Below are 13616 nucleotides of genomic sequence, written 5' to 3'. Positions count from 1 at the left end.
CACAGTAATACAATATACTGCACACTTCCTTCTAATATCAATTTACCATTAAGCACTATGAAGTCACATATTATGGTAAATGGAGACCATGCACAGTCATTTCCATGGAAATCTAAAAGCAGTTTTCTGTTGATCTGAAATGAAGCAAAGATATAATATATGGCCCTCAAAAGATGAACTGCTCATAGCAGTTTTGAGATCCCTCAACCACACCCCTGTCCAATCAGTAAAGGTAATCAAGACCACTTACAGAGAAAGGACTACGGCACTGGAAAAGTTACACAGTTTTGCCAATGTTTAAAAGATTTCTGTTTACTGTGTAGATAATTTAAGAGCTACATAAGAAAATTTGCTTTGTTGTTTTATATCTACATCTCTTTTGCATTGTTTTTTGAGTCAAATATTTAATTTGAACCAAATATTTATTTTTGAGTCAAAAATTTAACCTGAATATTATCTGGGTTAATCATTTATCTTATTCATCAAACTTAATTCTCAATAACATTGATCATTTCAAAAAAATAAATCGGGGGCTGGAGAGATGGCTTAGAGGTTAAGAGCACTGAATGCTCTTCCAGAGGTCCTGAGTTCAATTCCCAGCAACCACAGGGTGGCTCACAACCATCTGTAATGAGATCTGGTGCCCTCTTCTGGCCTGCAGTCATACATGCTGTATACATAATAAAAATAAAATCTTAAAAAAAAAATAAAAATAAAATAAATCTACCCACCCACTGAACATGAAGGGAGACTCCGTATTTTTCACTGAAGAATAAAATATATAAAAGTCCAGAATGACTCTAACAGCATCAGCTTAAAACTGTAAGTAAAAGAATGAACTCAAGGCTAGAGAGATGGCTGAACAGTTAAGAGCACTGACTGCTCTTCCAGAGGACCCAGGTTCAATTCCCAGCACCCACATGGGAGCTCACAACTGTCTGTAACTCCAGTTCCAGAGGATCAGACAACCCTCACACAGACACACATGTATGCAAAACACCAACGCACATTTAAAAAAAATAAACTCATAGTTTTGAATACATAAGGACAAGCCAAAAAAAGAGTCTTCTCTTTCTTCAGCCCCTAATGCAAAAAAAGACTCACACATAAATTTTTCCAGTTCTATTCACTAAGAGGACCTGAAAATAACTATATTTCATTAGAAAAAGTACAAGGATTACAGTTTCTAAATCCCATTCTCTAGTAAAAGTAACAGAACTCCATGAGAAATGGCTAGCTTCCCATGTGCAAGATGAGCCTGGAAGATCTCTCTGCCTACAAAGAGGAGTATGTTCAATGAGTGATAAGAACCGCTCAAAGGGGATAAAGATCTTAGCATTAAGGAACTCTTAATGGCTAAACTTGGAACATCTAATCATCAGAATGAATATAAACTCATAAACTAAAACAAGACCTTCATGAGTCCATGACTACTGAAAATAAATGAATAGTGCCTTCAAAGGTGATAAATAGGAAATTACAGAACCTCAAAGTATCACTCTACTACAAATGATGTACTAATCACAAAAAGGAGTAAGGTAAACAGACAGTGCAGAAGTCTGGCAGGCAACCCTCTAGCCAACAGTCAATTGCAAACACCACTAACAAAACCAATGGAAACCAAGTGACCTGGTGGAAGCAGCAACATCTCACCAATCTTCCTGCCAGGTGACAGACAAGCCCATGGTGAGGCACAGTCTACAATGATACCACTGTCCTAACCCTTCACAGGTTCTAAGGTCAGGAAAATAATGGAAAGATGGAGAAACTGTTCCACTTTGAAAGAGACCACAAAGATACAACTAAATTCAGTGAGCAAACTGCAGACTGGATGTTTCTTTGCTGAGAAACTTAAAACTGTTTAAACATGAGATCATACTTAAATACAAGGCTAACTCCTTAATCTTGTAGTTCTTTCTGCTGTGATTATATAAGAAAAGGCTTTTACCTCTAGGAACTACACACTAAAGAACCTTCAGCAAGTTCCTGGTACTGTCCTTAAACCATTTCTTTACATTTAAGATTACTTTATATTTTTTGGTTGTGAGCCTAGCCTTTAATGGCTGAGCCATCTCTCCAGCCCAAGATTACTTTAAAATAAAAGCTCATAAAAATTTCAGTGTATCCTCAAAGAAGAAATGTTGTCACTAAGGGATATAAATAAAATTATTGTGTGGATGCTCAAAGCACTCTAAGAGTAATGTAGAAATGTTTTGATAGACAGTAACTTTGGTCAATCTATGTGTGGTCTCTCTTATCACTACTAGGTAAGCTCTCAAGTTTCCGGATGCTTCTTTCATTAATGCCACTCTACATCTCACTTCTAGGCATATACACCTAGAGTATGTGTGCCAGTAAAATAATAGTCCAAGTAACAAATCTGTATCTCAAACATAAGAGCATCTCTGGTATAACTAAAATCAAAATGCATTTCTCAGATGCAGGAGAGATGGCCCAGTAACTAAGAGCATTCGTTGCTCCTGCAGAGGATCTGGGTTTGGTTCCCAACCACCATGTGGCAGCTCACAACCATCTGTAACTCCTATTTCAGGGGATCCAACACGCTCTTCTGGCCTCCACAGGTAGCAGGCACACACATGGTACACAGTCATACATAGACCCATGCACATAAATTAATTGAATCTTGTTTTAATATGTTTATCAGCTTTCTGTGAACCAGCTTTAAAACAATCTGTATTATTGCTTTCTAAATTAGGCACACATGTCAATAGGGGCCATTAACAAATGACAGGTTCTGGTAGATTCAGTACATTTCAGAATTATCCTAGAGGCTGAGGACCCTGAAGTAGCAATTATTACAACGGTCTAAGACCTCCATTTGTACCTTGTTTTCTTTCTATGGAATCAGTCTGTTATGGAAATGAAGTCAGGTTTTTTACAGGCGAGAATGGTCCAATATTAAGTTTATAAACTGTCTGTCTTGGTCATGAAACTTAATCCAAAACAGAAGAGACAAGAAACACAGCAGGATTCAAACTTATCTCAATCCCTTAACTGTTTGCTGTAGAATTAGTTCCAAATGTTCATCAATAACATCACTGATGAAAGGAATCTCCTTTGTTTTTCTTTTTTCTTTTTTTTTCCTGTGTATGTGTGTGTTGTATGTGGTATATAGTAATCTTTTTTAATTTTTATTTTCACATTTTTGTAGTGCTGGGGCTTAAGCTCAACACCTCCTGGATGTTAGGCATGAGCCCTACCACTGAGCCATATCCCCAGTTCCTACAGCATTATTAATTAAAACGACTTTTGTAAAAATAATATCTAAACTATGTCTTCTAGTATCATATCTATTATTAGCAATAATTACAAAATACTCCTAAGCAAATAAACGACTGATTCACTGCAAGTTTGCCTTTTTAAAAAAGAACAGCCTATTATATAATCAGGAGGACAGGCCTCCAATTTAAAGAGATTAGCAGAAATAAGTTTCATCTCATTTTCAATTTTCCCCTTTAAATGCCCTTTAAATTACACATTAGTTCTTTATAATTGGTATTCGTAAAGTACAGTACCATGAGAAAGAAATAGAAATGCTTCTAATTATTAATCTACTTTATCCCTTTGTGGGTCTTGTGGTTTGTTTGTGGTTTTGTTTTTGGTGTGTACACATGCATGCAGGTGTGGGTGGTAGCAATGGGGACTTGCTTTATCATTTCCACCCTGTTTGCTTGACACAGGGTCACTCACTGAACCAGAAGTTCGCTGTCTCAGCTAGATACTCTGGGCAGTGAGCTCCAAGGGAGTCACAGGCAGGCACAGCCAGGCCCAGCTTTCTCTGCAGGTGCTGAGCACTCAGCTCTTGTGCTTACATAGTAAGTGCACTTACCCAGCTGCCACCTCCCCAGCCCCTATGTACATTCTTAATGTATACTGTCTCTAAACACAATTTTTCTTGCACTAGAGATGAAGTTCAACCATATATGTGACTAAAATGGCTTCTCGTACAGTTATTACAGGATGAGCTCCTTCAAACCTAGCAAATCACATAGGACTGCCAAACTTATCTGAACTCATAACACCAAACAATCTTGATACAGGTTTTCCTTTCTGGCCTCTTACATCTTCTTTAATGCCACTTTTACTAGTTAGTTTTAATTATCAACTTTACACAGTCTAGAGTCACCTGAGAAGGGGGCCTCTGTTGAAAGATTGCCCAGATCACACTGGCCTACTGCCGTGTTTGTGGGGAATTGTCTTGATTGTTAGCTGATGTAGGTGGGTCCAGCACACTGTGGCTACCACCATTCCCTGGGAATGTAGCCTTGGGCTACATATAAGAGAGCCAGCTAAGCAAGAACCTGTGAATGAGCAACAAGGAGCAGTCCTCCATGGTTTCTGTAACTTCAAAACCAGGGGATCGGATACTGAGAACCTCTTCTGACTTCCATATGCAGCAAGCATACATGTCCTGCAGGCAAAACACTTACACATAAAATGAATAAATCTAATTTAAAAATTTTAACTTTAAAAAATTAGGAAACAGCCGGGCTGTGGGTGGTGGTGCACGCCTTTAATCCCAGCACTCAGGAGGCAGAGGCAAGTGGATCTCTCTGAGTTCGAGACCAGTCTGGTCTACAGAGTGAGTTCCAGAATAGGCAGAGCTACACAGAGAAACCCTGTCTCAGGGGGAAAAAAAAATAGGAAACAAATGTTGGCAAAAGAAAAATTTAAGAAACATTGCTTTCTCTAATAATTGACAATCATATAGTAATAAACACAAGTACCAAAAATTCAAATAGCTGGATTTCTGTTTTAAGAAAAACTTAAGGGCTAGTGAGATGGGTCAGCAGGAAAGACCCTTGCAACTAAGCCTGAGGACCTAAGTTCAATCCCCAGGACCCACAAGATGGAAAAAGAGAATAGACTTCCAAAGGTTGTCCTCTGACCTTACATGTATGTTGACATGTACACATGCATGCATGCACACACAAAAAAATAAATGTTTTTTTTTAAAGACACATCTAAAATACTTCTATTTTTATTTGAAGTTGTTAGAGCTTTTTTTAGCAGCAAGAAAATTCTGAGGTACCACAGCAATAATGGTATTAGTAATGTTTCTGAAGAAGCTTCCAACTTTCAACAGTAATTTAACACTGGGGTCAGCACACTCATCTTTATACCCCCAAAGAATTCAGCATACCACACACACAAGCACTGGTTATGTTCAATTATTTACCTTACAAAGTAAGTAGCTATGATTGTTGTAACTGAAATAACCAGGTCATTATCCCTGAATGACCGAAAAACAGAAAAACACAAATCGTCAACTGTGCCATACATATTGAAAGCACTATAAACAAAACTACCTTTCCTCCTTGTCCAGAGTTTTCTTCTCTGCCGAGGTGACTTTTCTGGGTGGCACAGGAGGGGTCACTTTCCTGCAGATCTCTTCAATGATGCGTTGGTTCATTCTGCTTTGCACTGCAGCTTTTAGCAAAATTCTTTCCACTGCAGTTATACCATCCCCATGATTGTATTTAGGAATTTCTGGTTGTATTAAAACGTCTATGTCATCAAGCCACGGAGGATAGTAAGAGTTTTGTTTTCCTGAGAGTTTGTGGTGAAGTTTGATTAGCAAAGACAATATGCTTTCCTTGATCTCCAGAATGGCTGTGGTTAACTGGGGAGCGGAACCAGGAGCTGACCATTTACTTGGGATTTTGGGCCGAACCGCCTGATTTGCTTCACTGTTGTTTCGATTGATGATCTCCTGAAATTTCTTTCTGCGCTCTGCTACTAAGCTGAAAACTTGAGCTGTACCAGAATTCTACCAGTAAAGATAAGAAAAACAGAAAAATCAACAAGTTACTCAATACCAATTCTAAAATCTATTACTGTATTTTTTCAAAAGAAATGCTTAAAGTTTCATCCAAAAATCTCTCCAGCAGAGAAACCTGTTTCTTTCACGTCTTTCTCAAAGAGATACAGCACCACTTTACAGGGACAGGGGTGAGGGAAAGGAGTTCACCATAGTCACCTCTCTGTAACCGCCTGAGCCTACATTCCACAAAAACAAAGCTTATGCCATACCTGCAGCCATATTACATGTATAAACAAGCTTCTCCATTTTAAGGGAAGCTAATGTATTATACACCACTCATCAAGAAACTACATGTACTCTTTATTAACTTCTGAAAGTCTGCTTTAACAATTTTTAAAAAGTTCATTTTTCTTTTTCTTTTTTTGGGGGGAAGGGAGGTTTCAAGACAGGGTTTCTCTGTGTTGCCCAGGCTGTCCTCGAACTCAGAGCGATCCACTTGGCTCTGCCTCCTGAGTGCTGGGACTAAAGGCATGTGCCATCTCTGCCTGGCTTTCTTCATTTTTTTTAAAGACAATAAATCTATAGTAAAAATTAATTTCACTTTTAAGGAACTTCAAAGGTTTGAAAATTACAAACACTTCAAGTTATAAAACTGAAATATAAGGATAAAGGAATATATTAATTTGCTTCAAACTGCATATCACTATATATTATTTAAATAGACATTTTTAGTCATGTTCTTCTCAATAATTTGTCTCCTAAACAGTCTTTTTGCTAAAGGAAACACATCAGTCCTCTTAGAAATCATCTTTTAATTAAAATATCAATCAGTTTAATGAATTCCATTCATTTTTCTAAAATGAGCATAAAAAATTATGCTTTTGTAAGTTAAATTATAGTATACAGTGTTTTTTATTAATATACAAGATTTTTAAAGTACTCTGTAACATTAGAAGCAAAAGAGCCTCAGATAGAGGTTCCAAGTTTTAATTAAAACCCTTTACAGTGTTCACAACAAAAGCATGTTGTCAAAAGCAAGAATATTCTAACAAATAGACTTGACTACAAAAACCATCTAATCCAGTTCTCTTTCCCTCTCCACTCACATGATACTTAGTTTATAGGAAATAAAACTACTTAATTATTTGGCATGTCATTTTAGTACTCTTCCTGTTTAAGATCTTACTTATGTATATGGGTGCTTTGGCCACATGTATGTCTGTGCATCACATGCATGCCTGGTGCTTGGGACCGGAGTTACAGGCAGTTGTGAGCAGGTCCCTTGGAAGATACGTCAGTGCTCTTAACTGCTGAGTCTTCTCTCCAGATCCACTTCTCATTTTATTTTTAAAGATTAATTAAGCATCATGCAAAGAGCTGCTTTTCACAATGAGTCCCAAGACACAATATACAGAATACAAGTATTTATGAGCCTGTTTCATCAGTCAATTGCCACAAAAACAAAAAACAAAACAAAAAAAAAAATTAATGGGCATGCTGAAAGCAATTATATCTATTTTGGTTTAGTAAACAGTGTAGTCATTTTTAAGATGTTAGTAAAACAACTGCAATGCTAAATGTAAGCAGGTCCAAATGGGCCACCTGTAACTGGTCCAGAATACCTGTAGCACCAATAAGAAAAATTTGCTAGTAACCACTCAGCATTTTTTGATCAAAAACATAAATTTTAAATTAAATATAAATAATTTTATTAAAAGTAAAAAAACATAAATTCAAGAAATGTTTTAAATGTATTCATATTAATCATACACATACACACACAAATACTTCAGTGGTTTCTTTTTTCCTCATTTCCAATTAGTGAGGTTGCTAGTTAATACAAATATCATACACATCTACCTCTCTCTGAAGAACTTTAGGCCGTCGGGAATTCTAGCAGGTTAAAGGAAAAAGACTGGTTAAGACCACAATACTTAGACATATCAAGAAATAAATGACAACTTAAAGCTTCCCTAACCACGTTTTCTTCTGAATGCCATAGGTCATCTAAGCAATATCTCAGATTAATGGAAACCTTTCCCTTTTCGTTTCCCTCACTTTTACACTTACCTGTAAAGCGCCCAAACCATCAGAGCTCGTGCCAGCAAGTGAGTCCCTTTTCAACTCAGGAGCAGTCTCTGGGACTCTCACTCTAACATAATTTATAAAGTGTCGCATGTTTGATACCAAGTTACTTCCAGGGAACCAACTGTCATGGCAACGTTCTGGTCCACCCATTGACACCTAAGACATAGATAAATGAATGAATAAATGAATGAATGAATGCATGCATGTATGCATGCACACACGCACAACAGAAGCTTGTCACTTCAAGTCTGAGATACAATGAAGTTCTAACTCAGTGACTGCTTACTCATAATTAGTGTTCTCACAAAAATTACATCAACAGCTTTCTTTAATGTTGGTCATCTGAATGATAAATCTTCAATTTCAATAGTTCCACACAAAATGTAATTTCATGTAAAGGAAAGTTTCAATGGACCATATGTATTTTAAGAATAAAGCCTTTTTTAGGCCAGAGAGTTGGCTCAGCAGGTACACTATCTGCCAAGCCTGGTAACCTGAGTTCAATCCCCAGGTCCCATAAGTAGAAGGAAAGAACCAACTCCTGCAAGCTGTCCCCCACTGCTCGAGTACATCATGGTGTATACCCACACTAAATAAATAAATAGTACCTTCTTGTCAGTTCTTCAAAGTTAAGAATTAAGAATACAAAACTAGAGGCTGGAGAGATAGTTCAGTGGTTAAGAGCACCATCTGCTCTCCCAGAAAACTTAGGTTCAATTCCCAGCACTCCATAGCAACTCACAACCATCTGTAACTTCAGTTCTGGGGAATCTGATACCCTCTTCTGGCCTCCACAGTCACTGCATGTAAGTGATGCACAGATAAACACCCATATACATAAAAAATAAAATAATTTTAGCCTGGCAGTGGCAGCACACGCCTTTAATCCCAGCAGAGGCAGGCAGATCTCTGCGAGTTCAAGACCAGCCTGGTCTACAGAGGAAGTTCCAGCATAGCCAGGGCTACACAGAGAAACCCTGTCTCAAAAAAACAAAACAAAACAAACAAAACAAAACAAAACTCACATTACACTTCTTGCAAATAACTGCCTGAAGACAGACAAGGGTTGCTTCCTCTTAAATGTTCTAAGACAGAGGCAGTACTTACCTCTTCCTCAGAATCATCCTCAGCAGAGTTTTCAAGACCTAATTCAATCAGATATAATACCATGCACAGCACATGTTCAGACAGATTTTGATGATCCATCAGAATCTTAAAAAAAAAAAATTAATTTTTTCACAATATATATTGCAATTAAAGATACAAAAACATTATTATGAACGAAACCATGATCAGATAATTATCAGATATATAAATGCAAATCTTAGTGAAAATACAAACTAAAACAAAACTAGGTTTCCTTTGAAGATTATACAGAACTCTTGTTAGATTTATTTTTAATTATGTGTATGGGGTGTGTGTGCAGGTAACTGCAGACATTCTCATAGGCCAGAGTAATACTGAATTCCCCAAATCTGGAGTTACAGGTGGTTATGAGCTGCATAATGTGGGTGATGGAAACTGAACTCGGATCCTCTGCAAGAGCACATGTGCTCTTAACCACTGAGCCATCTTTCTAGCCCCTATATAGGAATATTATGTAATATCTAGAAATAGCAATTTGATGACTTCCTAAAGAGTACCACATTTAACAGTCCACAAAAGTCACTAATGTAAATATAGCAGTATTTACTAAAATAATTTATCAAGAATATTTTACATCCTAATCTCCTGATACTTTCCTGAAGACAAAGGTACCAGATACATGAGTTAGCTAACCAGGATCACTTATTAAACTTAACTGCAGTTGTCTAACAGCTAGAACACAATATGAAACATTAGCACTGATTCTGACTTTAAAGTTCTGGGTCTCTAAATATTGAGTGTGACTATATAAATATGTAAGCCAATGTATGGTTGACATGGTAAGAATGGAAAAAGGGAAATGCAATGAACCTGATGTTATACATAGATCATACAACTCTAGCCTCATCTTATACAGGATTTTAGGGCTGTAATAGACCAGTGATTGGGAGATACCTAAACTACTACAAGAACATAATGGAACAGGAGCTATCATTTGTCCTCATTATAAATAGGCGTGTGACACATGAGGGAAGGGACAGAAGAAAGGGTTCAGCAAGAAAGGGGCCCTGTGAGCTGAAAACGATGGTCAGCTAAGCTGAGCCTCACAAGAACAGTCCAATTCTTTGTAACTAAAGAATGCATATGTTCACTGACTGACTTCCTACTATTTGGCAGCTAGGAGGGTGTCTCCATTTTCTCTTGTAAAACCTCACTCTTAGTCTGTTTACACCTACTTGACCTGCAGCAACAATCTTTGGCCTTAATTTTCCCAAGTCTAAAGGCAAAAAACAAGTCCAGAATTATTTGATGTTGGCTTCACTTAGCATCTGCCATTTGCTTAGAACAGTGCCTAGCAGCTGGTGTCTAAAAAACAGTAGGTGCCAAGAGTATGAAGACTAGAAAGAGCCACGGAGGAGCCTGAAGGCAGGAGCTGCTAAGGTCACCCTTTCTGACCCATCACATCACGGAGGGAAACCAGTTGTCTAAACAGCACAACACACACTCTCAGCTGCCCAGGCCAACGCCTGCCATCTCTGTCCCCTCTCCATAATAACTGAGCATTACCACCTAAATCCAAAGAAATTTTGAATTGAAATCCAGTGGTATTAGATATTTAATTGAGAAAAAGAAAAGCTAAAGATCCTGAAGAAAAAACTGAAGCCCTTTCCTGGGAAGTGTCACCATGTTCTTTAGTATCATACATGGCAAGGAGGAGTGATGGTGGCTGGCTGCAAGTAACTTCTGCAAAGGTGGCTCGGCAGTGCCCAACAACTACAGCGCGTCAGAAAAGCTACTCTAAACAAATTTGGAATTTCAAAAAATTGGTCAGAAGAGTCTTGAAACAACCAAAACCCTGATCCTTCATCTCTGATTAAAAAAAAAAAAACCACTCTTCTATATTAAGCAAATTTTAAAAACTGAAAAAGAGTAACTTGAAAGAGATTTTCAGTAAGGCTTCCTTCATTTATCATGAATTCTTAATTATTATTGGAAACAGTACTCAGGTCATCATTTGAACTAGTTATCTAACCTCTAAAACTCCATCCTTGCATTAAAAACTGGGAATAACACAGAACTTTCTGACACACTAAATATCTGTGGTATCAACTCAGTAACAGAGGGAGCCTGCTCTGCGGAACCCAACAAACTCAACACAAACTGTTTGCCAATATAAAAGCATAGTCTACATATTTTAATGGAGAAAAGGTACTTTAAATCATTCTTTTCTGAATAATCCTTTTGATTTTTGAAGTCACTGATCTAAAATCTTAGCCAAAAACAACTTCTAACTTTTATAAGTAAAATGAAAAAATGGCCATGGGTGATACTGGAAAGACATGTATAGAAATCTAAAAGCACTGTTTCATTATGCAGCAAACACTAGCCCTAAGAGTTCTACTTAACTAATTAATGCATGCTTTCTTAAAAAATTAAAAATTATCTGTACACAGTCAACGGAGATCTATATACAGAATATGCTTAGGTTTCTTTTTTTAATTTTTCAAATGAAGGAAAAAAATATACATTTTCTTTATTTCTAATTATATAATACCTATGCCTATAATTTTATAAATATTTATTTAAGCAATATTCTACAGGTATGATTATTTGATCTTTTATCTCTTATACAGTTTAAATCATTAAAAATCCCAGATTTTGTTTTTTGTTTTTTTGGTTTTTTTTTTTTTTTTTTTTGGTTTTTCGAGACAGGGTTTCTCTGTGTAGCTTTGCGCCTTTCCTGGAACTCACTTGGTAGCCCAGGCTGGCCTCGAACTCACAGAGATTCACCTGGCTCTGCCTCCCGAGTGCTGGGATTAAAGGCGTGCACCACCACCGCCCGGCTAAAAATCCCAGATTTTAATGTGTGTGTGTGTGTGTGTGTGTGTGTGTGTGTGTGTGTGTGTGTGTGTGTACATGTGTGTGTACAAACATACATACCCATATATTCTCTCTCTCTCTCTCTCTCTCTCTCTCTCTCTCTCTCTCCATAGTATATTTCATGTAACTTTTAGAATACAATGAGATAAATCAGTTTTGTGACAGAACACCCCCAAAATGAAACAAATTATGGGTAACAGAAAAATGGAAGGTGCTTCAAGTTTCTAAAGAACCCACATACACATTCTTCTTTGTCAAGTTCCTCCAAGAGGTAAAACACAGAGAAAACCACTCTGGAGTAAGGTCACTGGCTCCCACAGCACTGTTTGTCATGCTGGAGGCTCACGCAGTCTACTACATAATTCCTATAGCTACAATACTTCTCATTCTACAGAAGCTATAACAAATACTACAGTCTGAAGCTGAAGGAAACAAACATTTTCCACAGAGAAGTATAACTACTTCATACTTTTTCAATTTGGAATTCAAATACTGTAATCATAACTTATCCTCACACATTAAAAAATTCATAAACACACGTTGCTTTAAGTGGTGCTTTCAAATAAATATTATCATTTAGCATTTTGATTTGAAAATTATGAAAATAAATTACAATCTAAGTCATTCTAATCAAACTATTACTATACCTTGTAAAGCAGAGTGAATAGCACAATGTGTAAAGTTTTACAGTGCAGAAGTCTCATGAGACCTTTATAGCTGGGGTGGAGTGATGTCCTTTTCTTATAAGGAGGCCAGGGATTGCCAGGGAATTTTCCACTCTGTTTTAAACTGTAGGAAAAAAAGCAAAATCAAAAATACATGATAGACTCAAATTTAAACTACTGTATAAACTGATTTATAGGCATCAATTTCTGTCAGATTTTATAAACATTACTAATCGATCATAAATGTTTTAAAAGGCCAGACATTTATTCACTATACAATGAACAGTATTTTTTCCTTTCCTATTGGATAAAAATTAAGTTTAAAAAAAAAAAAGCTAGGCTAAAAACTAGAAAGATGAATTTAAAAATACTAAAAAAAAAGACCACAGTAAAATATTCAGCAAAGTAATTTCCTCTTCTAACACTTGACAAAATCAGTAATCTGAAAGCATTCCCACTACTAACAACTGGAAAGCAGATGAAAAGAAGCACAGTCTTCTGATCCCATACAGAGTCCTAAAAGAGAAAGTGTACTAGAGATGTCAGGAGAAACAGGATTACCAATAGTCACTAATACTGTGGTGATAGTTTTAAAGTCTTTGAGGGCTACTGAGATAGCTTACAAGGTAAAGGCACTTGCCACCAAGCCTAATGACCAAAGTTCAGTCTGCTGACCCCAGATAGTAGAAGAAGAAAACTGAGTCCTACAAGTTGTCCTGTGACCTCCTCACCTGGGGCAACATGTGTGCCTGTGTATGCACATGCACACACACTAAACAAATGCAATTTAACAAATGCAGTCTTGGAGCAGTATGTCTACCATGCTCTGTTTAAAAGGTGTTGGGCTCACACAAGGCCCAGACATGGAAATAAGATCCTTCTATTGCTGAGATCTGGAAAGTGTCTCATCTAAATGAGGAGAATAACTTGCAAAAAGAAGTAAGTTTATCTGTATCTGAATGGAAGAGCAGGAGGACATCAGGAAGACAGTAATTACAATCCTTTACGAAAATAATCACAGGCTCAAAGCACAATAAGCAAAATATTGAGAAAATTACATAGAAAAGTTTATAGATCCATGTTGCTCAGAGCTCAAGGGGAAAAAAAGGAAG

The 13616-nt window shown here is 37.0% G+C and overlaps 1 protein-coding gene across 3 annotated transcripts in view; it reads right to left on the bottom strand.

Annotated features, from left to right (window-relative positions):
* The window catches only part of Ubr3 (ubiquitin protein ligase E3 component n-recognin 3), a 147036-nt gene that overhangs the window by 58288 nt on the left and 75132 nt on the right, over positions 1-13616 (bottom strand). For all 3 annotated transcript variants that reach the window (XM_052722507.1, XM_052722508.1, XM_052722509.1), the window contains exons 20-23: positions 12487-12628; positions 8981-9085; positions 7856-8029; positions 5331-5791 (exon numbers count right to left, since the gene is read on the bottom strand). In XM_052722507.1, the coding sequence (XP_052578467.1) occupies positions 5331-5791; positions 7856-8029; positions 8981-9085; positions 12487-12628 (882 nt within the window). The remainder of the gene's footprint in view (positions 1-5330; positions 5792-7855; positions 8030-8980; positions 9086-12486; positions 12629-13616) is intronic.

This window comes from Peromyscus californicus, unplaced genomic scaffold, assembly GCF_007827085.1.
Source record: "Peromyscus californicus insignis strain IS unplaced genomic scaffold, ASM782708v3 Scaffold_7__1_contigs__length_154581171, whole genome shotgun sequence".
NCBI lineage: Eukaryota > Metazoa > Chordata > Mammalia > Rodentia > Cricetidae > Peromyscus > Peromyscus californicus.
This window is presented reverse-complemented; position numbering and strand designations above follow the sequence as displayed.